General features: G+C 40.6%; 1 protein-coding gene across 6 annotated transcripts; it reads right to left on the bottom strand.

Annotated features, from left to right (window-relative positions):
* Positions 1-187: 187 nt before the first annotated feature.
* LYRM1 (LYR motif containing 1) lies at positions 188-26,728 on the bottom strand. 6 transcript variants are annotated; one of them, XM_082431146.1, is made up of 6 exons: positions 26,222-26,530; positions 23,851-23,952; positions 8,188-8,240; positions 6,993-7,151; positions 2,400-2,492; positions 188-1,259 (listed from the first exon to the last, which is right to left on the bottom strand). In XM_082431146.1, the coding sequence occupies exons 4-6, from the start codon at positions 7,149-7,151 to the stop codon at positions 1,143-1,145; spliced, it is 369 nt and encodes a 122-aa protein (XP_082287272.1). In that variant the 5' UTR covers positions 8,188-8,240; positions 23,851-23,952; positions 26,222-26,530; the 3' UTR covers positions 188-1,142. The 6 variants fall into 6 exon arrangements, with proteins under 6 accessions (XP_082287272.1, XP_082287271.1, XP_082287270.1 ...); XM_082431145.1 differs by lacking the exon at positions 8,188-8,240 and having other exon boundaries at positions 23,850-23,952; positions 26,174-26,530; XM_082431144.1 differs by lacking the exon at positions 8,188-8,240 and having other exon boundaries at positions 23,850-23,952.
* Between the last annotated feature and the right edge of the window lie 8 nt (positions 26,729-26,736).

The raw sequence follows: 26,736 nt of genomic DNA, 5'->3' as shown, positions 1-26,736 counted from the left end.
TTATCCTGAGCATGAAAAAGTATGTTCCTGCTCACAGGAACGGGTTTTGAAATTGAAATACACATATTTTAAATTAGAGAATCTGTGTGACAAGTGAATCCTAAATCTAGGTATGGGCAGGAAGTTATCAACTGCTGCTTTTGAGGATCACAAGGCCATTCTGGAAAACAGTACAGAGAGACCAAAATCACTAGAGATTTTTCTTTATTGGTGATTACCCAGCCCCTTTGGAGGTAAGAGGGAATGACGCTGACGTACAAATGAACTGCCATGGGAAACTCACCTGTATCCACACATGCAGGGGAATCGCACCTGTATCCACACATGGCAGGGGTTTAATAAGTCCTTTGTGTTTTGATCTCTACTTGTCCCGTTTCAGTCTGGATATAATTTGAAAGCCAGCTTAGCTCATGTACTTCCTAATTATGTTAATGTAAAATTCTCATAATGAATGCAGTATGAGTTTCTAGTGAGCCTTTCAGATCCTAAGTGTTTCCAAAGTAATTATAGGCTTTAAGATAAACTAAACATATGCATTTACCTAAGACATGAACTTTTGTGTATGTGTATGTCTGGGGCAGAGATGGGTCTCATAAAATTTCAATGAAAAACCATGATTGATCCAATGATGCGCTTTTTAAGGGGAGTTTATGTGGAAATTGGAAGCGTCAAAAGACAACAAAGCACACACAAAAAGCCCACTTTTAAGCAAATCTATAACTTGAAAAAAAAAGCCTAAAAATATTCTGAGGGGTGGTATATAGTTTTATAGTAGCCATGAGAACTTCCAGCAACTGGCTAATTTCTTCATATCAGCTGGCATGTCTGGTGATCGGCATTCCCTTGAAGAGCTTTGTCACCCTTCAGTCTTCTGCCCACAGGCCTTAGTCTTGTTTCCAAATGATGCTTCAGTGAGGATTTAAGGTCCATGACCTCTAGGGTTAGTGTTGTCCACTCAGGCAGCAAGATCCTGACAAACTGTAGTGATGTGTGAGCACACATCATGGGGTGAGTACCAGTATTTCGAAGGTTTTAAGAAGATATTTGGATTTTTGCTGCTAATCAAGAAGAGCTTTGCTGTCTGGTTTACATTTAAGGCCTAGTTCGCTCATCATTCTCAGAAAAAAACTTTTTTTTCTGGGTTAGGAAACTTCATCGTGAGACTTGAGATATACTGGTTTGGAAAATTTCCTCAATTTCTCCTGGCTTCGAAGTCCCCGGCCTCGTAGTGGGGTAAGGCCCATAGGAGGTAGATGAATCTGAATAATAATAATAATAATAATAAAATATTAAGAATTATAATCATTGCAGCAGCTTATATTCACTGAAGATTTACTAAGTACCATGCTCTCTGCTAAGTGCTAACTCTATACTGACTCATTATTCCTTATAGTCCTTGTACACATTAATCCTCAATATAATCTCATAGAGAATTATTATTCTAATATTCACAGATGAGAAAATGGAGGTTCAGGTTAAATAACTTGCTCAAGATTATACATTAAGTGGTAGAACCAGGATTTGAACCCAGATCTGTATGATTCAAAAGCTTGTGCTCTTCTTTGCCATATTTCCTGCATGGAGGAAAAAACCACAGATCACACAGTGAGATGAGAGTCCAAAGAAGGTGAGGAAAAAAGTGTATACACAAAGATGTTCTTTGCATAGTGGAAAACTGGGACCAACATAAATGTCTAGTGAAAGGGTGCTGGTTAAATTATGGCATATTCTTACAATAGGATACAATGCATCCATTTTAAAAGATATCCAAAAGAGAGGAAGTAAAATAAATAGGCGATAAACAGTATGCCTAGGGTCCCATGTACTTTAAGTAAGGAAAATGTACGTACATGAGTATAGAAAAAAAGACCAAAAGGATATATTACCAAACTGTTAGGCTGAGCCAATACAATATAAAATTGCTGTTTTTGTAGGTCAAGAGTAGAATATTGGCAATTTCATATGGTCCCACTCAACAGTTATAGTGGTCACTTCCACAGGGTGAGAATTTTTGACAATTTTCACTTTCTACCTTATTAATTCCTTTAATATTTGAATTTTATTCTTTCATTAACAATAAACCTGTGTTTTACAATAAGGAAAATAAAAATATTTCCATAAAAAAGGTGAAAGTCAGAAGAGAAAGCTATGTAAATGTGAGCTGGCTTTCCCTTCCATATAAGGGAAAGTTGTTCAAGTAGGAGAAATCAGGCGTTCAATTGACATTTTAGTCTGTTGTGATGGGCTGGTGGCCACGCAAGGGTAGCTTATTTCCAACATGCCTGCTACAGTAGCTCTAGACTTCTCAGCAAACACTAGCCCTCTTGGTACACATTCTTGGAAATAACTGGGTTGACAAGGATAAGTACACACCACATGTTAACTGGAGTCACACTTACTGGCCTTGGATAAGGAATCTGGTAATGCAGTCCAATTTCAATCCTGGCTGTGCACTCATCTATACACTGTTTAATCAGGTCTGTGTCTGTAAGCTATTAAAAGGGAAAAATAGGTGAGATTGTTAGCATCTTTCCAATGCTACATAAAGTACAGGTACACATTTTCTTAAACTTTTTTCAGTTCATTAGCCACTAAATTAAATATTGGTAATTTGAAAAATCAAAAGCAATTTAGTATAAAATTTCCTGTGGATTTAACTTTTAAAAATTATTGAGGTAGATAATACAAGCACATGGTAAAAATAATTCAAATAATACAAATGGATATAATGTAAAACAAAGTCTCCCTCTTCTTCCTGTCTCCCAGTTCCCCTTCTCAGAGATAACAATTATCAGAAGTTTCTTGTTTGTTCTTCCAGGGATATTCTATGCATATATAAGTATACCTCTGTAAACTTAGCATTTTTTCTTATAAAAATGAAAGTTCTGAACCTTGCCTTTTCACTAACAACTTGAAGCTCCTTCTATATTTACACATACAGAGCTGCCCCATTCTTTTTAACAGCTGCACAAAATTCCAACATAAGGCTGTATTATAATTTAACCAATCTTCTACTGATGGACATTTAGGTTATTTCCAATCTTTTGCCATTATAAACAGTGGATCCCTCTAAAAATTTTTTTGGCTCACATGCAAATATATTTGAAAGATCATTTCCTAGAGAGAGAACTGCTAGGTTAAAGGGTTCATGCTTTTTTAATTCTCACAGATATTCCCTGTAGATTCAAATTACCCTCTAAGAGGCTGTACCAATTTACATTCCTAAGAACAATCTATAAATTATATTCCCACCGACAATGAACAACAGTGCTTCTTCATACCCTCCCCTTGTTGATCAAGTTACTTTCAAGTAACCCAATTATCAGCAAGTGCTGTCGAGAAACCCCGAGTAAGATATTGGAGAATGATCCACCTTCTATTTTGAACTGTAAACTGTCTTGCTCATTAGCGAGGAAAAGAAATGACATTTGAAATTTCAAAACAGTTAAATTGTGGTAGTACAACTTCAAGTAAAGGAATGAAAAGTTCATTCTGAAAAGCAGAAAGCCAGGGAGGAGAAGGGGAGAAACCATTTCACTCCGAGGATGGAAAATGAGTCAACACATGCCTCTGCTAAGAGTTTGTAAGTGGGCCTCAAAGCAGAGCTGGGATTGCATCAGCCCCAGATGACACCCACAGTGAAGTTGGGGCCATTGTGGCTTGGAAATTCCAAGGGCATTCTGTCCTATGGTACCTCTTGGAGTAAAGTTCCAGAAACTGCAACACATAGAAAGAACCACAGCTGAGTCCCTTGGGACAGAGGCTCAGCTTTCTGACCTCTGTATTTCTCAGAAGCTATTGCTCTGATGTCCACCTTGGGAGTAGATTTCCATGTTCTCATTTGCTCATTAGGATTTAGACCAATTAATGAGATACCTTTGGGTTATTATTAAGCACTTATAGCAAGTGAGGTTACAGGAGACTACTTATGTCTACATGAGGGATTAGGAAGAAAGAAGCCCCTAATAAAGATGTGGTTAAGGGGGCTGAGGGCTCCTGGGGCTCCAGCTGTCCATTTGAACAAGTTGGGTTACAGTTCTCCAAATCAGTCATTCAGAGGCTGCCTCCACGATTCTGCCATATCCACAACTACCTATACTAATATTAAACTTTTTCTTTAAATGGACTCTCTAAGCACAGTACTTGCAAAATTATCTGACACTGTTTTCTTTCTAATACATGGTAAAACAAGTATGTATTTTATATAAATTTATTTATTTTATTTATTTTTGGCTGTGTTGGGTCTCCGTTGCTGCACGCGGGCTTTCTCTAGTTGCGGCGAGCAGGGGCTACTCTTCGTTGAGGCATGCAGGCTTCTCATTGCGGGGGCTTCTCTTGTTGCGGCGCACAGGCTCTAGGCACGCGGGCTTCACCACTGGCAAATACACCTCCCTCTGGTTCACACCACATTGGGCCAATTCAAGCAGAGGCAAATGAAGGATTATTATTGCCTTAACTGAAAACCCAAAGGGTCTTGGGCAGTAGTTAGGTGAGTGAACCTGCAAAGGTTTACTGGGCACATACTACTATGATATCCCCAGCACCAGACTAGACACTGTGAGGCCATGGTCCCTGCCTTCAACTATCAAGGATATTACCTAGGCAGAACAACTCTGACACAATGGTATATAATCAACAAGGGCAATGACTGCTACAGACTGCTATATAGATTCCTATATAGCAGAGTAGGTGGCCATCATGGGGTTCGGTGAGGGCAGAGAACTGGAGGAAGACTTCCTGGAGAAGATCAGCTGAATCAAAGTATTTGTAAATGCTCATTAATTTAGTGACAACCACAAGGCAGGGCCCATGAGATATACTAGAAAAGGATAAGAAACTGTCTATGTGCTCAAGGAACTGACAATCTAGTTAAGGAGACCATACCAACATAAATGAAACAAACAAGAAAAAAAAAAAGAGAATATCACCAACTAATTAGGGGTAGGTATAGCTCAGTGGTCTGCAAATTTTTGATCATCTACTTCTTTCAATAAAAAATTTCTGAGCCCTGAGAATTCCTCGTGGTCCAGTGGTTAGGACTTGGCACTTTCACTGCCGTGGCTGGGTTCAATCCCTGGTCAGGGAACTAAGATCCCACGTGCCACACAGTGTGGCCAAAAAAAAAAAAAAAAAAATTTCTGAGCCCCATATGTGTATTTATAAGTTTATTAAAGATATTAATAATTCCATTATAAATATATATAAAATAGACATTTTTAAAAGAGCAATAAAAATAAATAGAAACAGCACTTACAATATTTTACTCCTATTCCTCAAAGGACTATTTCAGGACCTTGGGGGGTACATACACTCTGATGTGGTATGCATGGTCTATGGTAAGAGCAGAAAAAGTTCACAAGCAGGTTGGTATTAAAAGCAGGGAGACTGGGCTTCCCTGGTGGCGCAGTGGTTGAGAATCTGCCTGCCAATGCAGGGGACACGGGTTCGAGCCCTGTGTGGGAAGGTCCCACATGCTGCGGAGCAACTGGGCCCGTGAGCCACAATTACTGAGCCTGCGCGTCTGGAGCCTGTGCTCCGCGACAACAGAGGCCGCGATAGTGAGAGGCCCGTGCACCGCGATGAAGAGTGGCCCCTGCTTGCCGCAACTAGAGAAAGCCCTTGCACAGAAACGAAGACCCAACACAGCCAAAAATATAAATAAATTAATTAATTAAAAAAAAAATAGCAGCCATTGCTGCCTGTCACTTGGGGGGAAAAAAAAAAAGCAGGGAGACTTCAGGGATTATGAGAAGGGAAGGATATTGTAGATTGAGACGGTTTCTTGTGTAGCACTACCCCAATTGTAATTTTACATTTCTTTCTATCTAACTCTGAAACATCTTTCAGGGACCCTGTCTCGGTTTTGCTCAGTTATATCCCTGATGTCTAGTCTGGTGTTTGGAACATGGTAGACACTCAGCTACTTGTTGAATGAAAGAATGAGAGCAATGGGTCACAAAATAGTGGCAGAAGCTATGACAGAAATGGGAAAGCTGGGAAGGGGAGGTGTTCTTGTGGAAAGATGAGTTCTGCTTTAGGCTATTATGCTTGTGGTGAGTTCCTGCAGGTGGCTGATGACAGGTCAAGATATGGGATCTGGAACCATGGTCTCTGGGCCTCAGTGCGGAGGGCTGACCTCAGAGGACGCTTACAGCTGGTAGGCGTGTGTGTGAAGAAGACAGGGCAGAAAAGGAGACTGAGATGGGGCCAGAGAGGGAAAAGTAAAGAGAGTAAATTGTCAGGAAGTTTCACGAAGTGAACAGTGACAGTGCTGAATCCATGAGATCAATGAGAAAAAGGCAAGAAAAGTCAGGAGCTGAAAGCTTCCTTCCATGCTTAGGGCCAGGCAGTCTTCCTAAGGAGCTGACAGCTAGATGCTTTATGGTTTGTCAAATCAAGCCTCTTGGAATGGTTTTTGGCTCCCTGGTGTCTGGGTTCAACTAGCAAATGGAGGCACTATTTTACCCAATTCTGAGGTCCCAAAGGGCAAAGTCTCTCTGCTAGCCAAAGAGGCTTGAGTTCAAAGCTAAGTTATGAAGGGAACCCTGTCTTAATCCTATTCTCTTCCCTCTGAATGGGTTTATACTTGGAGGCTCTGAATAGCTTATGAATTGAAAAAAAAAACAAATTTAACTGCACACCTCCTGTGGGAGTGGCTGACAACAGGCACAGTGTGTGAGGAACCTATCCTACCCTGAAAATTCTCATTGGCCTGACTCAGGTCACCTGGCTCATGGGGTCTTCTGAAGATGCTGAGCCACTTACCCGCTGGACTGAGACCTGAAAAGAGTGGAGAGAGAAGCCCGGGCTGGGCTCTGCTTTTCAGTGGTTGGGCAAGCCAGGTAGGCTGTGCCTCTGGCCCCTTCCTGCTCCACACTCTGTCACTCTGACTTGTGCTGCTCAGTCCTCTCAACTTTAGAACAGAAAAGAAATGAACAAGCACCACAAGAAATTGCTCTCCGCCTTGCAATCTCCAGCTAGAACCTACTTACATTTCTGTTTTTCTGAAACAGTGTTCTGGCTTCATTTAATATGTACTGTTTTTCTTTAATGGTGTCTTCCATCTGCCCTGATGCAGCCTGCCATTTCCTCGCAAGCCTGAAAATTCTGCGGTAGAGGCCAAGAACTTCTTGTCGTGTTGCCGTTGTCATCTTCCGACCCACCAAAATAGAAGAGGAAAAATTTACATAAAAATTCAATTTGACAGTAGGCAGGGAGGCAGCTGTACATTTTTAAAAATCAAGCTCTTTAATTAGTCTAGAAATAACTGCTCTTTCTGAACAGATCTGTTTGCTAGCATTGCCAGAACGGTGTTATATGAATACCAGCAGTCTCTTAGGTGGCCTTGTACATCATCCCATGGTTGAAGGTTGCTCAACCTTGCTGTTTGCCATGATGGCCATTTTTATGAACATGACAAAACCAAAATGCACATTTAGTGTTCTTTAAACCAGTATATTCTTTGCCAGAATATCTTAGGAATGATGCTTTTAGTGTGTATTCTGGTAAAATTACATCACTAACCTGAGTGCACAGGAGAAGCCACATTTTGAATAACTGAATTTTCTAGTTAAGTGTGAACTTGAGTTTAATGCAGGGATTGCAAACTCAAGTGCCTCTGGAGCCTGGCAGGTAACAAAATGAGGGAAACCGGCTGGGTGGGGACAGTGGCCAACTAGAGAAGATGTCCCCCCTTGAAAGGGGACAGTTGCTACTCTGCCCCAGCCAGCTGCTGTCATGTAGAATTGAGGGCCTAAGGGTGCCAGATTTCCTGATAGCTTAACAATAGGTGGCAGTCGAGATTTTTAAAATATGAAACTTCAAAAAAGACAGTAATTCCTTATTTTTGAAAATGCGAGTACCAAACATAAAATGAATCTGCAGGCTCAATTCCACCCAGAGTTTGTCAGGTTGCAAACTGTTTTTTAGTTCATCATAAGCTTGTTGAAAATATTTCTCAAAATTGTTGGTCTACTTCCTTGTCCACCTAAGAACTGTATAATAAGTACAACAGAAAATCTCTCTGATGACTGAAGATCTTGTGGCCCCTCTGGGATCTGACTGCAGGACTTCAACAGGACTGGGGGAAACAAAGACTCCACTCTTGGAGGGCACACACAATGTAGTGTCAGCATCAGGACCTGGGGAAAGGAGCAGTGGCCCAGTAGGAGACTGAACCAGACCTACCTGCTTGTGTTGGAGGGTCTCCTGCAGAGGTGGGGGGCAGCTGTGGCTCACCCCAAGGACAAGAACACTAGCAGCAGAAGTTCTGGGAAGTACTCCTTGGTGTTAGCCCTCCCAGAGTCCACCATTAGCCCCACCAAAGAGCCTGTAGGCTCCAGTGCTGGGTCTCCTCAGGCCAAACAACCAACAGGGAGGGAACTCAGCCCCACCCATCAGCAGACAAGCAGGTTAAAGTTTTACTGAGCTCTGCCCACCAGAGCAACACCCAGCTATACCCACCACTAGTCCCTCCCATCAGGAAGCTTGCACAAGCCTCTTAGATAGCCTCATCCACCAGAGGGCAGACAGCAGAAGCAAGAAGATCTGCAATCCTGCAGCCTGTGGGATGTAAATCACATTCGCAGAAAGACAGACAAAATGAAAAGGCAGAGGACTATGTACCAGATGAAGGAACAAGATAAAAACCCAGAGAAACAACTAAATGAAGTGGAGATAGGCAACCTTCCAGAAAAAGAATTCAGAATAATGATAGTGAAGATGATCCAGAACCTCGGAAACAGAATGGAGGCAAAGATCGAGAAGATGCAGGAAATGTTTAACAAAGACCTAGAAGAATTAAAGAACAAACAAACAGAGATGAACATTACAATAATTGAAATGAAAAATACACTAGAAGGAATCAACAGCAGAACAACTGAGGCAGAAGAATGGATAAGTGACCTGGAAGACAGAATGGTGGAATTCACTGCCACAGAACAGAATAAAGAAAAAAGAATTAAAAGAAATGAAGACAGCATAAGAGACCTCTGGGACAACATTAAACGCACTAACATTAGCATTATAGAGGTCCCAGAAGGAAAAGAGAGAGGGAAAGGACCCGAGGAAATATTTGAAGAGATTATAGTTGAAAACTTCCCTAACATGAGAAAAGAAACAGCCACCCAAGTCCAGGAAGTGCAGAGAGTCCCAGGCAGGATAAACCCAAGGAGAAACATGCCGAGACACATAGTAATCAAATTGACAAAAATTAAAGACTAAGAAAAATTATTAAAAGCAACAAGGGGAAATGCCAAATAACATACAAGGGAACTCCCATAAGGTTAACAGCTGATTACTCAGCAGAAACTCTACAAGCCAGAAGGGAGTGGCACGATATATTTAAAGTGATGAAAGGGAAGAACATACAACCAAGATTACTTTACCCAGCAAAGATCTCATTCAGATTCAATAGAGAAATCAAAAGCTTTGCAGACAAGCAAAAGCTAAGAGAATTCAGCACCACCAAACCTGCTCTACAACAAATGCTAAAGGAACTTCTCTAAGTGGGAAACACAAGGGAAGAAAAGGACCTACAAAAAGAAACCTAAAACAATTAAGAAAGTGGTAATAGGAACATACACATCGATAATTACCTTACATGTGAATGGATTAAATGCTCCAACAAAAAGACACAGGCTCACTGAATGGATACAAAAAGAAGACCCATATGTATGCTGTCTACAAGTGAACCACTTCAGACCTAGGGACACATACAGACTGAAAGTGAGGGGATGGAAAAAGATATTCCATGTAAATGGAACTCAAAAGAAAGCTGGAGTAGCTATACTCATATCAGATAAAATAGACTTTAAAATAAAGAATCTTACAAGAGACAAGGAAGGACACTACATAATGATCAAGGGGTCAATCCAAGACGAAGATATAACGATTATAGATATATACGCACCCAACATAGGAGCACCTCAATACATAAGGCGAATGCTAACAGCCATAAAAGAGGAAATCGACAGTAACACAATAGTGGGGGACTTTAACACCTCACTTCCAATGGACAGATCATCCAGACAGAAAATTAATAAGGAAACACAAGCTTTAAATGACACAATAGACCAGATAGATTTAATTGATATTTATAGGACATTCCATCCAAAAACAGGAGATTACACTTTCTTCTCAAGTGCACACGGAACATTCTCCAGGATAGATCACATTTTGGGTCACAAATCAAGCCTCAGTAAATTTAAGAAAATTGAAATCATATCAAGCATCTTTTCCGACCACAACGCTATGAGATTAGAAATAAATTACAGGGAAATAAAACGTAAAAAACACAAACACGTGGAGGCTAAACAATACATTATTACATAACCAAGAGATCACTGAAGAAATCATAGAGGAAATGAAAACAATGCCTAGAGACAAATGACAATGAAACACAACGATCCAAAACTTATGGGATGCAACAAAAGCAGTTCTAGGAGGGAAGTTTATAGCAATACAATCCTACCTCAAGAAACAAGAAGAATCTCAAATAAAGAATCTAACCTTACACCTAAAGGAACCAGAGAAAGTAAAACAAACAAAACACAAAGTTAGCAGAAGGAAAGAAATCATAAAGATCAGATCAGAAATAAATGAAACAGAAACAAAGAAAACAACAGCAAAGATCAATAAAACTAAAAGCTGGTTCTCTGAGAAAAAAAACAAAATTGATAAACCTTTAGCCAGACTCATCAAGAAAATGACGGAGAGGACTCAAGTCAATAACATTAGAAATGAAAAAGGAGAAGTTACAATGGACACCGCAGAAATACAAAGCATCATAAGAGACTACTACAAGCAACTCTATGCCAATAACGTGGACAACCTGGAAGAAATGGACAAATTCTTAGAAAGGTGTACCTTCCAAGACTGAACCAGGAAGAAATAGAAAACATGAACAGACCAATCACAAGTAATGAAATTGAAACTGTGATTAAAAATCTCCCAACAAACAAAAGTCCAGGACCAGATGGCTTCACAGGTGAATTTTATCAAACATTTAGAGAAGAGCTCACACCCATCCTTCTCAAACTCTTCCAAAAAATTGCAGAGGAAGGAACACTCCCAAACTCACTCTACGAGGCCACCATCACCCTGAGACCAAAACCAGTCAAAGATACTACAAAAAAAGAAAATTACAGACCAATATCACTGATGAATATAGATGCAAAATTCTCAACAAAATGCTAGCAAACCGAATGCAACAACACATTAAAAGGATCATACACCACGATCAAGTGGGATTTATCCCAGGGATGCAAGGATTCTTCAATGTATGCAAATCAATCAATGTGATACACCATATTAACAAACTGAAGAATAAAAACCATATGATCATCTCAATAGATGCAGAAAAAGCATTTGACAAAATTCAACACCGATTCATGATAGAAGTCTCCAGAAAGTGGGCACAGAGGGAACCTATCTCAACATAATAAAGGCCATATACGACAAACCCACAGCAAACGTCATTCTCAATGGTGAAAAACTGAAAGCATTTCCTCTAAGATCAGAAACAAGTCAAGGATGTCCACTATCGCCACTATTATTCAACATAGTTTTGGAAGTCCTAGTCATGGCAATCAGAGAAGAAAAAGAAATAAAAGGAATACAAATTGGAAAAGAAGAAGTAAAACTGTCACTGTTTGCAGATGACATGATACTATACATATATAATCCTAAAGATGCCACCAGAAAACTTCTAGAGCTAATCAATGAATTTGGTAAAGTTGCAGGATACAAACTTAATGCACAGAAATCTCTTGCATTCCTATACACTAACAACGAAAAATCAGAAAGAGAAATTAAGAAAACAATCCCATTCACCATTGCAACAAAAAGAATAAAATACATAGGAATAAACCTACCTAAGGAGGTAAAAGACCTGTACTCAGAAAACTATAAGACACTGATGAAAGAAATCAAAGATGACACAAACAGATGAAGAGATATACCAGGTTCTTGGATTGGAAGAATCAATATTGAGAAAATGAATATGCTACCCAAAGCAATCTAGGATTTCAATGCAATCCGTATGAAATTACCAGTGGCATTTTTTACAGAACTAGAACAAAAAAATCTTAAAATTTGTGTGGAGACACAAAAGACCCTGAATAGACAAAGGAATCTTGAGGGTAAAAAACAGAGTTGTAGGAATCAGACTCCCTGACTTCAGACTATACTACAAAACTACAGTCATCGAGACAGTATGGTACTGGCACAAAAACAGAAATATAGAACAGGAACAGGACAGAAAGCCCAGAGATAAACCCACGCACCTATGGTAAACTAATCTATGATGAAGGAGGCAAGGATATACAATGGAGAGAAGACAGTCTCTTCAATAAGTGGTGTTGGGAAAACTGGATGGCTACATGTAAAAGAATGAAATTAGAACAGTCCCTAACACCACACACAAAAATAAACTCAAAATGGATTAAAGAGCTAAATGTAAGACCAGACGCTATAAAACTCTTAGAGGAAAACGTAGTCAGAACACTCTGACGTAAATCACAGCAAGATCTTTTTTGACCCACCTCCTAGAGTAATGAAAACAAAACCAAAAATAAACAAATGGGACCTAATGAAACTTAAAAGCTTTTGCACAGCAAAGGAAACTATAAACAATACAAAAAGACAACCCTCAGGATGGGAGAAAATATTTGCAAAGGATTAATCTCCAAAATATATAAACAGCTCTTGCAGCTCAATATTAAAATTACAAACAACCCAATCAAAAAATGGGCAGAAGACCTAAATAGACATTTCTCCAAAGAAGACATACAGATAGTCAAGACGCAAATGAAAAGCTGCTCAACATCACTAATTATTAGAGAAATGCAAATCAAAACTATAATGAGGTATCACCTCACACTGGTTAGAATGGGCATCATCAGAAAATCTACAAACAACAAATGCTGGAGAGGATGTGGAGAAAAGGGAACCCTCCTGAACTGTTGGTGGGAATGTAAATTGATACAGTCACTATGGAGAACAGTATGGAGGTTCCTTAGAAAACTAAAAATAGAATTACCATATGACCCAGAAATCCCACTACTGGGCATATACCCTGAGAAAACCATAATTCAAAAAGAGTCATGCACCACAATGTTCACTGCAGCACTATTTACAATAGTCAGGACATGGAAGAACCTAAGTGTCCATTGACAGATGAATGGATAAAGATGATATGGCACATATACACAATGGAATATTACTCAGCCATAAAAAGAAACAAAATTGAACTATCTGTAGTGAGGTGGATGGACCTAGAGTCTGTCATACAGAGTGAAGTAAGTCAGAAAGAGAAAAACAAATACCGTATGCTAACACATATATATGGAATCTAAAAAATTAAAAAAAAAAAAAGGTTCTGAAGAACCTAGGGGCAGGACAGGAATAAAGACGCAGATGTAGAGAATGGACTTGAGGACATGGGGAGGGGGAAGGGTAAGCTGGGACGAAGTGAGAGGGTGGCATTGACATATATACACTACCAAATGTAAAATAGCTAGTGGGAAGCAGCCGCATAGCACAGGGAGATCAGCTCGGTGCTTTGTGACCACCTAGAGGGGTGGGATAGGGAGGGTGGGAGGGAGACACAAGAGGGAGGGGATATGGGGATATATGTGTACGTATAGCTGATTCACTGTGTTGTACAGCAGAAACTAACACAACATTGTAAAGCAATTATACTCCAATGAAGATGTTTAAAAAATAAGGCAATAAATATAATATTTCACTTTCAAATTTTTAAGTAAAAATAATTGTAGTTTCTTCAAAAAAAAACCCACTAAAAATAGAATTACCATATGACCCAACAATCCCACTACTGGGCATATACCCAGAGAAAACCATAATTCAAAAAGACACATGCACTCCAATGTTCACTGCAGCCCTATTTACAATAGCCAGGTCATGGAAGCAACCTAAATGTCCATCGACAGACGAATGGATAAAGAAGATGTCGTACATATATACAATGGAATATTACTCAGCCATAAAAGGGAACAAAATTGGGTCATTTGTAGAGATGTGGATGGACCTAGAGACTGTGATATTGAGTGAAGTAAGTCAGAAAGAGAAAAACAAATATTGTATATTAACGCATATATGTGGAATCCAGAAAAATGGTACAGATGAACCAGTTTGCAAGGCAGAAATAGAGACACATATGTAGAGAACAAATGTGGACACCAAGGGGGGAAAGCGGCAGAGGGGTGTGGGGGTGGTGCTGGGATGAATTGGGAGATTGGGATTGACATCTATACACTAATATGTATAAAATAGATAACTAATAAGAACCTGCTGTATAAAAAGATAAATAAAATAAAATTCAAAAAAAAGAAAAAGAAAATATGAACAGGCCAATTACCAGTAATGACATTGAATCAGTAATTTAAATATTCCCAACAAACAAAAATCCAGGACCAGAGGGCTTCACAGGTGAAATCTACCAAACATTTAGAGAAGAGTTAACACCTATCCTTCTCAAACTATTCCAAAAAATTCCACAGGAAGGAACACTTCTGAACTTATTCTATGAGGCCAGCATCACCCTGATATCAAAAACAGACAAAGATATCACAAAAAAAGATAATTACAGGCCAATATCACTGATGAATGTAGATGCAAGAATCCTCAACAAATTATTAGCAAACCGAATCCAACAAGACACCAAAAGGATCATACACCATGATTAAGTGGGATTTCAATATCTGCAAATCAATCAATGTGATACACCATGTCAACAAATTAAAAATTAAAAATCATAGGATCATCTCAATAGATGCAGAAAAAGCTTTTGACAAAATTCAACATCCATTTGGGACTTCCCTGGTGGTCCAGTGGTTAAGGCTCCATGCTTCCACTGCAGGGGGCATGGGTTCGATCCCTGGTCAGGGAACTAATATCCTGCATGCTGCATGGTGTGGTCAAAAAAAAAAAAAAAGTGAAAAAAAAAATTCAACATCCATTTATGATAAAAACTCCCCAGAAAGTGGGCATAGAGGGGACATCTCACAAAATAATAAAGGTCATATATGACAAACCCACAGGTAACATACTCAATGATGAAAAGCTGAAAGCAGCCCACTCTCACCAATTTTTTAATTCAACATAGTTTTGGAAGTCCTAGCCATAGCAATCAGAGAAGAAAAAGAAATAAAAGGAATGCAAATTGGAAAGGAAGAAGTAAAACCGTCACTGTTTGTAGATGGCATGATACCATACATAAAAAATTCTAAAGATGCCACCAGAAAACTACTAGAGCTCATCAATAAGTTCAGTAGCGTTGCAGGATACAAAATTAATATATAGAAATCTGTTGCACTTGTCTATACTAACAACAAACTATCAGAAAGACAAATCAAGGAAACAATCCTATTTAGCATCATATCAAAAAGAATAAACTATCTCAGAATAAACCTACCAAGGAGGTAAAAGACCTGTACTCAGAAAACTATAAAGCACTGATGAAAGAAACTGAAGAGGATGCAAACAGATGAAAAGATATACCATGTTCTTGGATTAGAAGAATTAACATTGTTAAAATAACCATACTACCCAAGGCAATCTACAGATTCAATGCAATCCCTGTCAAAATACCAGTGGCATTTTTCACAGAACTAGAACAAATAATTTTAAAATTTGTATGGAAACACAAAAGACTCTGATTAACCAAAGCATCTTCAGAAAGAACAGAGCTGGAGGTATCATGCTCCTTGACTTCAGACTATACTAGCAAGCTACAGTTATCAAAATAGCATCACACATCATTTATAAAAATAAACACAAAATGGATTAAAGACCTAAATATAGGACTGAAAACCATAACACTCCTAGGAGAAATCATAGGCAGAACACTCTTTGACATAAATCGTAGCAAGTTTTTTTTGACTTGTCTTCTAAGACAAAGGAAACAAAAGCAAAACTAAACAAATGGGACCTAAGTAAACTTATAAGCTTTTTCACAGAAAAGGAAACCATCGACAAAATGAAAAGACAACCTACTGAATCGGAGAAAATGTTTGCAAATGATATGACCAATAAGGGGTTAACATGCAAAATATATAAACAGCTCATACAACGAAACATCAAAAAAACAACCTGATTAAAAAATAGGCAGAAGACCTGAATAGACATTTTTCCAAAGAAGGCACAGAGATGGCCAACAGTCACATGAAAAGATGCTCAACATTGCTAATCATCAGAGAGATGCAAATCAAAACCATGATGAGATATCACCTCACACCTGTCAGATGGCTATCATCAAAAAGAACATAAATAACAAATGTTGGCGAGGGTGTGGAGAAAAGGGAACTGTTGGTGGGAATGCAACTTGGTGCAGCTACTATGGAAAACAGTATGGAGGTTCCTCAAAAAACTAAAAATAGAATTACCATATGATCCAGCAATTCCACTCCTGGGGTACATATCTGAAAAAAACACTAATTCAAAAAGATAACTGCACCCAGTGTTCACAGCAGCATTATTTACAACAGACAAGATAGGGAAGCAACCTAAGTGTCCATCAACAGATGAATGGATAAAGAAGATGTGATATATATATATACTATGTTGTACACCTGAAACTAATATAATATTGTAAATCAACTATACCTCGATTTAAAAAAAAGGAAATTCAGAGAAGATATGAAAAAAAATCCCACTACTAGAGGATTGCGATTAGTCAAATTTAGGAGAATGAACATTGTACTGCCTTTAACAAATTACCAGGCTGGGAAGACAAGGAAGACAGATTTAGCAAGTGAGTAGCAGGACCAGGCACTGGGACACCTCATTATGAGTCCTGGGCTTTCCTCAAACAGGTCATCTGTTGAGAAGTAGGCTGCTCATTGCCCTTTGAGAACAGACCCATTTCCAACCCAAGAGGGAGGGGTAATACATGGAGACTGCATGCTTTTAGGGTGGTCCTGAGCTTATGAGAATTTAGGCAGCTAAAGAAAGCAGATGGGAGCTGGAAGGAGCTGTGTTTATCTAGAAATTCTAAGTAATTGCAAGGACTTCACCTTAGAGAGAATGTCTCTTTTGAGTATGATTGCACCTCTTACTTACCCTGACCCTGATGACCTTTCTTAAGCAATGAGGAATGAACCAAGGCTTAACCATTTGATGAAAAGCTTGAAATCACTACTTCACCCAATTCAAAAGTTAAAAGGACATACCTGATATCCATTCTGATATCCATTATACCTCACAGGAAAAAATGCTTAAAAGGAATTCATATAAACCAAGAGAGATCATCATGCATTGTGGCTAATTGTAATGAAAACTCAGATGAACTGATGATGTTTTTCCTGGTAAGGAAACAGGTTTCTGAGTTTCTGGCTCTCCCTAAAACTCCATGGTTTCGTATGAAAATACATGAGTCAGTTCCTGTGAGGAACAGAGTCTGCAACTAACCTCTATTAATGACTGCTTCACTTCCCTGTCATTAACAGAAGAAACTTCCTTGACTGCATGACACTTAAGGAGGAAAGTGAAGGCAGTATGGCATATTAAAACAGCAGCAACCTTCTCCAAAGTCTGACTTTCACTTCTTTGTTTTTACTACTGTCTGAACCACAGCTTCAAACTATAACTGATCACATACCATAAGCTGATACACACGCCCTGCAAGTATGGTATTTAAGGTAACAAGCAGAACTAACAATTGGTATTTAATAAGACCATTTTCAAAACCCTTTAACGTTTAAGTATTTGAAAACTAATCCTGAAAGGGAAATAAGTGATGTCTTCCTCACCAACATCAGGTGATCCGGAAAACACAGTCCAAAAGATTTCCACAGTCTAAAGCTGTGTTCTCCATTATGTACTATTCGCAAGTCGTTGTTACAAAGCTTGTGATTCTAGAAACAAAATCAGCCATAAATTAAAAAATTGTTAAAAAGCTCTCTTCTTTTTGGTTTATATTTTTATTCCCAGGAAGCAACTTGTTTAGGAAAAGTGACTTTTCCCTGAGAGTCTTCCTCCCTATGGTATGATGGCTTGAAACCAACTTTTATTCCTCTAAAACTATCAATGATCTCTCACTATTGATGAAAGGCCAAGTCAGACCTTCTTCTTCTTCCCTAGTATCAGGGGTTGACCTGATGCAGTGGGGTCTGCTGGGATTCTCCCATGGTCGACATCAGGAATATGAAATTGTTTAGAGGACCACAACTGAACTTCAGTCTCAACTGCCTGTGAAGTCAGTTCTTAAAGAATTTTTACAGTTAAAGTTTTATAACTTTTATTCTGAGACTGATATTTCTTCAAATTCTGCTTTGTACTTCCTTAACCCTCAAATCCCAGAATGAGGAAAGATAAGAGATAGGAAGTGTGCCTGGGAGGAACTGTGACTGGAAACTGGGCTCTTTTCTTCAAATCGTATTTCATGCATAAACACAGTGCCAGGATAAAACTCACTACCAAGCACCTACCATGTGCAGCCTGTACCATTAAAAAAGGGCTGACAAATATTGCTGCTAGTACATTTTGGCTTCAGGTCATAGTCAGAAGTTTCCCTTAAAGCAAGTGTCCCAAAGACTGGTTGGGGAGGTAATTTTTGATGTACAAGAAAATATTTATTTTCTTAGTGTGATCCCTTAATGTGTTTTAATAGCCCAACAAACACGTGATTTAAAGTGATTTCTATTTTGTAGTGATATAGAGCTACCTTTAAACACATAACAGAAACTTTTAAGCTGGTTTAAAACATAGGTAGGACTTCCCTGGTGTCCAGTGCTTAAGACTGCGCTCCCACTGCAGGGGGCATGGGGTTCAATCCCTGGTCGGGGTAAGATCCGGCATGCTGCGCAGTGTGGCCAAAAAAATAAAACAAAACAAAACAAAAAAAATAGGTAAATAATAGCAGAAATTGTGATGTGGAGTCCCAAAAAACCTGAGTCTGGGAACTGTAGCTATAAGGCACCCTGCTGTGGTGTTTGTTCTGCTCAACATTTCACTTAGAATGCCTGTTTTCTGCTGGCCACCTCAACTTGTAGACACCAGTTTATTCTCAGGCTTTTCTGGAGCACCTTTTTCTCTGCTTCTATCACATCCAGCTATTGTTCTTTTGCAGTTTCACTGTCTTTTTCTTCCCAGAGTCTCTGAATTCCTGGAGGGCAGGGACTGCATTTTGCTCATTAAAGGAATAATAATAAGGATAAGAATGATAATAATAACAGTAATAGCTACATTTACTTTGCACTTCCTCTGTGCTAGGCTTCCTACGTACTTTACACACATATATTAACTCCCATAATCGTCACAGTTCTATCAGGTAAATACTACATTATCCTGTTTTACAAAGGAGGAACCTGATGCCAAAAGAGGTTAAGTAACCTGAGCAAGGTCACATGGCGAGGAAGAGGTGGAGCCAGGATTCAAAACCAGATAGTGTGGAGTCAGAGCCCCAACTTCTAATCACTAAATAGGCTGCTCAATCTCAGTAAATGTGGTTGAATGTCTGCTGATTGCTTTAAAGAACTTAGCCAGTTGTGACAATGGGAACTAAATTCTACTCCCTTCCTACAAAGAGCAAAAGACCATTCTTTTTGCACCCTGATTGAATTGCAATTACCCTTTTATAAGGTTTTCCATATACCATCTGCCCCTCCCCTGCAACTGTCCTTCCTCAGTAATGATGTTACACACCAGCACCTTCAGAGGAGGCTGTGCACTTAACTGGACTGCTGTGCTCTTCTGTTCCCTGCGGCAACCCTGTCCCTGACGCTCCAAAGGAGCTGACATCACATAAGAGATACCAGCACTCATGACAGTGCTACTACCCTGCAGGTCTTACTCTTTCCTCCCAAGCATCTATCCATCCATCCAACATTTATTCAGTGCCCATGTGCCAGGCTAGGCATACAGTGATAAACAAGCAGCCACGGTCCCCTGTCCTCCTAGAGCTCATATCCTAGTGGCAGAGGCAGATGATATACAAGAAAAATTTTTGTATAATTTTGGTTATACGTGCTCTCAAGGAATGAAACAGTAATATGATATGAATGAGCAGAGGTGGGGGTTATGTTATTTTGGGTGGTCAGTGACGTTTGAGCTGAGCCTTGAATGGTGTTCAGGAACCTATTAATGGGAAGAGTTCAGGGGAAGGTGATGCAGGAAGAAAGAACAGCAGGAACAAAGGCTATGAGGTGGGAACCAACCTCAGTGTTAATACAGTTGAGAGCCTATGGGGGAAGTGGGACCACAGGTGGACAGAATCCAGCACAGGCTGGGAGAGTAGGCCTTGGAAAGGAGTTTGATTTGTAGTCTAAGAGCAAAAGGAAGACAGTGGTAGGTTTTAAGCAAGTAAGAGTATCATGGTCTGATTTACATTTTTAAAAACATGCTGGATTTCAAACTGTATCATAAGTACCTGTGACTCTACCAGTCTTGCAGATGGTGAAGAGTCTTGCCTAATGCTACCTAACTGACAGGAGAACTGGGATTAAGAGCCAAAAAAGCTGAATGATTATTTCCCTGACTGAAAGCTTTTCCCTGTTTTTATTTTGGAGTCAGTAATGGGGACTCCAAACAGGCAGTGATCAATTTCCTAGGGAAAAAAAAAAAAAAAGCACCACCCACTCACTCTTCCACTTGCTCTGGAGAATGAAAATACAGTGAAAGGGTCTATATACTTGGCATGTCTAGATATAGTTTTGCAGAAGGCCTATAGGAAGATTTGCCAGGACTAGGGGCTTTATCCACTTCACCCTTTTCCCCACCTTTGGAACAGTTTCTTTCACCTTTGGAAAAAGCATCACTGCATGAACACTTAGAAGTTTAAGAGCAGAGATGAAAATTCCCTTTCCTCAGATGAAATTTATAGAAGTATGACTCTGGTCTCAGGAATGTCAAAATTCCAAATGTTGCACTCCCATGAGGCTTTGCCTTCTACTGAAGAAAAAGTGTTGCAGTACAAACAAGGGACAGAAAAGGCAAGGGAAATTAACTGACTTTCAAACCCCAGGTGGAAGGAGACTCCATTCTTTCAAGATCTGTCCTTAGGTGTAAATTTAAAAGATCATAACCAATGAATATAATGTAGTCAAATTTCTCTCCCAACTACTTTATGATTTTGGGGGAGGGTGATAATGAAACTCACCCAGTGAAATCCATCGTTTGTGTTCACCATGTACCAGTGGTGACCTATCCCGTGTCCTGCTGCCCTATCTTCTTAGATCTGGGACTCCTTCTTTTTGCCAAATGGAAGGCCCCAACCCATACAACTGAAATATTCTTTTTTTGCTTAACTGCTGATTCTCATCCTTCGGCTTTCATCACTTTTCACGGGGTGCCTTCTTCACGCTGGGTCAGCGTCCCTGCCCTGGTGGATACCCCTATCATAATGTTCATTCTACTCTATTGTAATTTTCTGTTTGACTTATGTTTCTTCCTCCACTGTGTGTGTTTTGGGAGGGGAAGAGAGAAGCAGGTTGGGACCCTGTCTCATCCATTACACTCCTAGGCCTGGCCCAGAGTTGGAGCTTGAAATACATTTGTTAGAAGAAAAAATTTACCCACACAGAATAATCACCAGTAATTACCATTCTCATCCTGAGACATATGCAGTGGTATTTGGATCAGGTTTCGCAACAGAAGACCCTAGAGCATTTAAAAATACGAATTAACCCTCACAGTGATGTTTTCAAGAGTGGCACTGTGGGTGTCAGGGTGAGAATTGAAGATTAAGTGTTATTTGGCGAGGCAGTCTTCTCACTTCCATCTAGGGCAGTATACACAGCTGTTACATAACCCTCGCTCTTAAGTTCTCTTAAGGCCACTTAGGGCTTGTCCACAGGACTGAAATGATATACTATATTTCCAGGAAGCTTAGAATCAAACATATAGAAAAATGAGTTTTTGATATTTTTTTTCTTAAAAACAATCCTTTGGGGGAATAAGGTCCATTGCACCCAAATGATGAGGGTTCAAAACCAACCTAAAAAATTATAATTTAAAGCTTTTGTCATTTGGAAAACCTCCAGGGAACTGAAGCATTCTTATAATGTCAAAGCAAACAGATTTTCTTGCCCCAGATAGCAGAACAGAGAATGACTACCTTGATTTTAGGCATTCAAAATTTTTCCACAGATGTAAAGGACAGGAGATATAATACAAACAATGAACTAATGGGCTCTGGAATGATCTGGGTTTGAATCCTGACTTCACCACATCAGGCAAGATATTAATCTTCCTGAGCCTCAGTTTCTTAAAATGGGGAAACAACAGAACCTTCTTCAAAGAGTTGTTTTGAGGATTGTTCATAATAATCCATGTAAATCACTTAGCGTTGGGAGTTAACAAAGGCAAATGTTACCTGAAAAGGAGGAAATAAAGGAGGAACAGTGAGGCCTCTTTTATCTCTGCTAAACTTTGCTGCCTGCTGGTGAAATTATCGCTTTGTGGCAGTAATGGATTTTCCTAAAGCTGTTTCCCTCTGATCATTAATAATCCCTGCACAGTAAAGAGCTATTGTTCTTCAGTATGAGTAAATAACCCTGCCCGAGGCATCGCTTATCTTCAGACCACAGAGCAGACTTCTTACTGGAAATACAATGCAGGTGCCAACACCAAGGGCATGAGCAAGCTTCCCTTCCTATTTTTCTTCCTTTATCTCTTACTCCTTGCTTATCCTTCGGGTGCACTTTTCTCCTAGATCCGTTATCCCTCCCGACTTTCTGATGTATTCCCATATCCTATACAGTATCATCTTACCTAAATTGAATAACCTTCAAGCTAAACCAAGTGCCCCCATCTCCCTGCCCCACACACGCCCCATGGACTTGTTTCCTGACCTGGATTCAGTTTTTGGTTACTAGAATCCAAAAGGGGAAGTGTAATGCCACACACTGTTTCGTGTATCTCAGGATATGCCTGTGTGGTGTACTTAATCATACCACGGCTATTCTCTGAAACAGCATCTTTTTACACAGAAATTGACAATATGGTATGTCAGAGATACGGGTCAGGGAGGAAAGGGTATATCATATTTTTATCTAAAGGAAAAGAAATTAGGATAGGCCCCGTAACATGGGAAATCTTCAGAAGACAGGGAAAAACCAAAAATATTTATGTCTGAAAGATTTCTAAACTATCCCAAACAAGATCATGTAAGGCACATATATTCATCCTAAATATATCAGCACAGGAGCACACACAAGCTTATACTTGTAAGGGGAACTCCAATCAGGCTCTTGTATCCAAGAGATGTACAGCAATTTGCCCCCTCAGGGATAGAAACTCCAAATGGAAACCAAGTTTCAGTCTCTCAATTCAAAAGAAATGGAAGCAACTGTTTCCTTATCATCATATTTTAAGAGACAAAGCTAAGGTAAGGGTCAATCAGAGGTAGTGAGAACAAGTTACCAGAAGTAGGAGGTGTGTGTCTGGGGTGTTGTGTGTATGTGCTGGCAATGGGTGAAAACTTGGTCAATGCTGAAGATCAACCCCAGTCATTCGTTCGTAACTACCCAGGATTTGAACCCTTCATAGGAACTAGGGAAGTCAAGAGAACACAAAACATTTAAATTAAAACATTCAAACCCCTTCTTTGTGATAATTTCCTAAGAAACTGGATTAAGAAACAGACAAAAGGGCTCTGGTTATATAACACTAGATACACCTAACCCTTGATCCAACCACCTGATATATAACCCTCACCCTGCACAGGAGGTCTCCGCCTTCACGAGAGTTTCCAAGTACCCTCCACCTATTGAGTAAGCAACTTTCCCCACCTGCAGAAGCACGGGAGCTCTTTACTAGACAAAGTTCCTTTAGAGTAGGAGCAATGACTGTCCATTTTTAGTGCGCAGAATGATCAGCACCCAGAGTACCTTCGAGTTTCTCCAGGCCAACAATGACCAACAGAATGTTCTTCAATGATGGAAATATTCTATATCTTTGCTGTCCAACAGGGTAGCCACTGGCACTGGGCATCTGAAATATGGTTAGTACATCTGAGGAACTGCATTTTAAATTTTATTTCATTTAAATTTAAATAGCTACATGTAGCTTGTGGCTACATATGGACAGCAGAGCTCTAGACCAAAAAACTGCAAATCAGATGCCCACAGGTGTTAGGCTGGTAGAGGAAGGGAGAAGAATCTCATTGGCTCCAGCTGACTGTTGCTCTGTAGGAACCTCAAGCTGGTGTTGCCAGATTGTCTCATTTTTCAAATGAAGCTGAAAATCAGATTTTTAAATTTGGCAAGTAAATTTTAAAAAATAATTTAAATCAATCTGTGGGCCAAACCACGTTTGCAGGCAATATCTGTCTCACCAGTTTGTAATCTGTAATCTAGGCCAACCCCTAAACTCAAAGAAAAGGGTCTTATTCAAGGCCATTCTGCTGGTCAGTAAAGATGCAAGACTGAAACCCAGGCCTTCTGATTATTCTTCTGATACCCTTTCTAGAGTTTATGAAATCAACCATAACTAGTGGTGGAGGTGGCAGCAACAGCGGGGACAAATGCACCTTTGTCAGAAGCTGTTGAAGTCCATGGTTGATACATTATGGACACAGTGTTCCTATATGTTGGGTCCATGGGCAAGGCTCTGAAATAGGAGCCAGCAGGGCACAAAGAAGAAATAGTTCACAGGGTAGTCAGACATATAAACAATTAATAAGCAAAGTAGGGTTTGCTATAATGAACACAAATCACCTAAACAGGAGTCCAAAAGCACTGACAGCTGGGAGAGGAAAGGAGGAAAGAGATCTGAGCCAGGCCTTTGAGAATGAGTATCAATGATTATGAGGGTGGGTCCCATTATTCAAGGATATTACGGGGCCTCCTTCTATCTTGGAGGCTTTGTGTGTGTGAAGAGTCTCCTCTGTTGGCTTTTCCTTCTCTGGATCATCTCTACATGTAAAGAGCCCCAAGGAGTTTAGAGGCCTTCCTCTTTATCTGCACCCTCTTCTTAGGTGATCCAGGAATAAACTGCTACATTTATTATCTCTCTGAGTTTTCCCTTGACTTGTATATTTAACTTCTCAACATCTTTACTTGGGCCATTAATAGACTTATCAAAACTAGTATGTTCAAAAGAATAGTAGTGCCTTCCAAACTATTTTCTCTGCGGAGTCATCCTTGGTTCCTTCCTTTCCCATACACTTCACATCCAATTTGGCAGCAAGTCCTGCAAGCTCGACTTTCAGAGTACATTCCAAATTTAATTCTCTCCATTTCCAACGTGAATACAACACTACTGTCACCTCCCCCTTGGCCCTACTGCAACAGCCTCCTAGCAGGTCTGACTACGTCTACCCTTCTCTATCCAGTAGCCAAGAATGATTTTCTAAAAATGTAAATCAGATCTGGTCACTCCTTCTTAAAACCCTCCATTTAAAAAACAGCCAAACCCTCACCTTGAGCTAAAAGGCTATGCTTGATCAGGCCCTGCCACTTCTCCATCACAGACCACTCTGGCTCTGGTTCTTTCCTTTCTACTCCAAGCACATGGCCTTCTCGCCATTTCCTTCCTCAGATCCCTTCCCGTTGGTTCTTTTCTCCACCTAGAAAGCTCATTCCCTAGCTTCCCTCTTTTCTCGGACTTCTGTAAACCCGGCCTCCTCTGAACAGACTTATCCGATTTAGAGTGGCCCTCCCCCCATCTTCTACCACTTCATCTGATACTGCTACCTTTGGGGCATTTCTCACTTGCTGATATCTTACTGATTTACTTTTTAACTTTCTCCCGGACTCGAATAAAAAGTCATGGAGCAACGACTTTGGCGGACCGAGGGATTTAAGAAGCTGGTTCTCATTATCTTAGAAAATCTCAGTATCGTGTAGGGGACTCGTCTGTGTCAACCTTCCTCAGCTAGACGCCTCTCGCCCCGGATTTGCCCCTACTAATCTCCCATTTACATTCGGGAATCCAAAGGATTGAGAAGTCTCAGATGGGCCCCAAACCAGCATTTCAGCGTTCCCAAACCAGGGCTCCCCTTCCTGGCCCTCAAGCCGCTTCCCTTAGCAAGTTGCCGAGGCCAGCGGCGGTGACACCGAGCCGCCCTCGCGAGGCTGGGGGGGCGGAGGGGTCACACAGGCTCGTCTCCTAGCAACGTCGCACCCCGCCCCCCCATCCCTGCCCCTGGGGAGCCAACCCCTTCCCCCAGTCTCCCGCGCCAGGAGTCAGCGTCTCCATTCTCTACACTCACGCTGCATCAGTCCAGCCTTCCCCCACCCACAGAAGCCCGGCAGCCTACCGCAGGCTGGGAGGAGGCGGCGCCGGGAGCCCAGCTGAGCTGCGGCCGACTGAGCTCTGGCAGGTCCGGTAGGCCAGGCCGTACCAAACCACCGGACGGACCTCTGTGGGAGTATCAGTCCCAGGTCGAGGGTAGGCTCGAGCCTTCCTTAAACTTCAAACACGCTCCGCCGTACAGCCAACAATATATCTAAGTTCATCCTTTCCTTATTTCCCTTTTCTCCCTTTAGTTCTCCTCTCTCCCCCCATCACAGCCAAAAATATGGTCCAGTCCATCTCCTCCTAGCTCTCCCTCCGCGTCGCTAGGTCTTTGCCCTTACTTGGCGACGGCTTCGTACGTCTTTGCGTACGTCGTGACGCAAACTGCCACTCTTTCCCTACCCGCCCCTCTCCTATTCCGCGTCCTGGAGCGGGCGGCTTGCGGGGTTACCGGAAGTGATGATGCAGGAGGCGATGGAGAGGGCGGGGCTTCGGGGCGGCCCCCGCCGGTGGGCCGCAGATGAAGAGGAGGCGGCG

Source organism: Balaenoptera physalus, assembly GCF_965194825.1.
Source record: "Balaenoptera physalus genome assembly, chromosome: 16".
NCBI lineage: Eukaryota > Metazoa > Chordata > Mammalia > Artiodactyla > Balaenopteridae > Balaenoptera > Balaenoptera physalus.
The sequence above is the reverse complement of the archived record's forward strand: the minus strand, read 5'-3'. Positions and strand labels throughout refer to the sequence as shown.

Bases quoted from the DNA above. Each gene is read 5' to 3' on its own strand.
- LYRM1 (XM_082431148.1), bottom strand. From the start codon at position 7,151: ATGACAACGGCAACACGACAAGAAGTTCTTGGCCTCTACCGCAGAATT. The intron at 2,493-6,992 runs GTAAGTAGGTTC...CCCTTTTAATAG, and splicing joins TGTTTCAGAAAAACAGAAAT to CTTACAGACACAGACCTGAT. The intron at 1,260-2,399 runs GTAAGTGTGACT...ATTATTATTCAG, and splicing joins AGATTCCTTATCCAAGGCCA to ATTCATCTACCTCCTATGGG.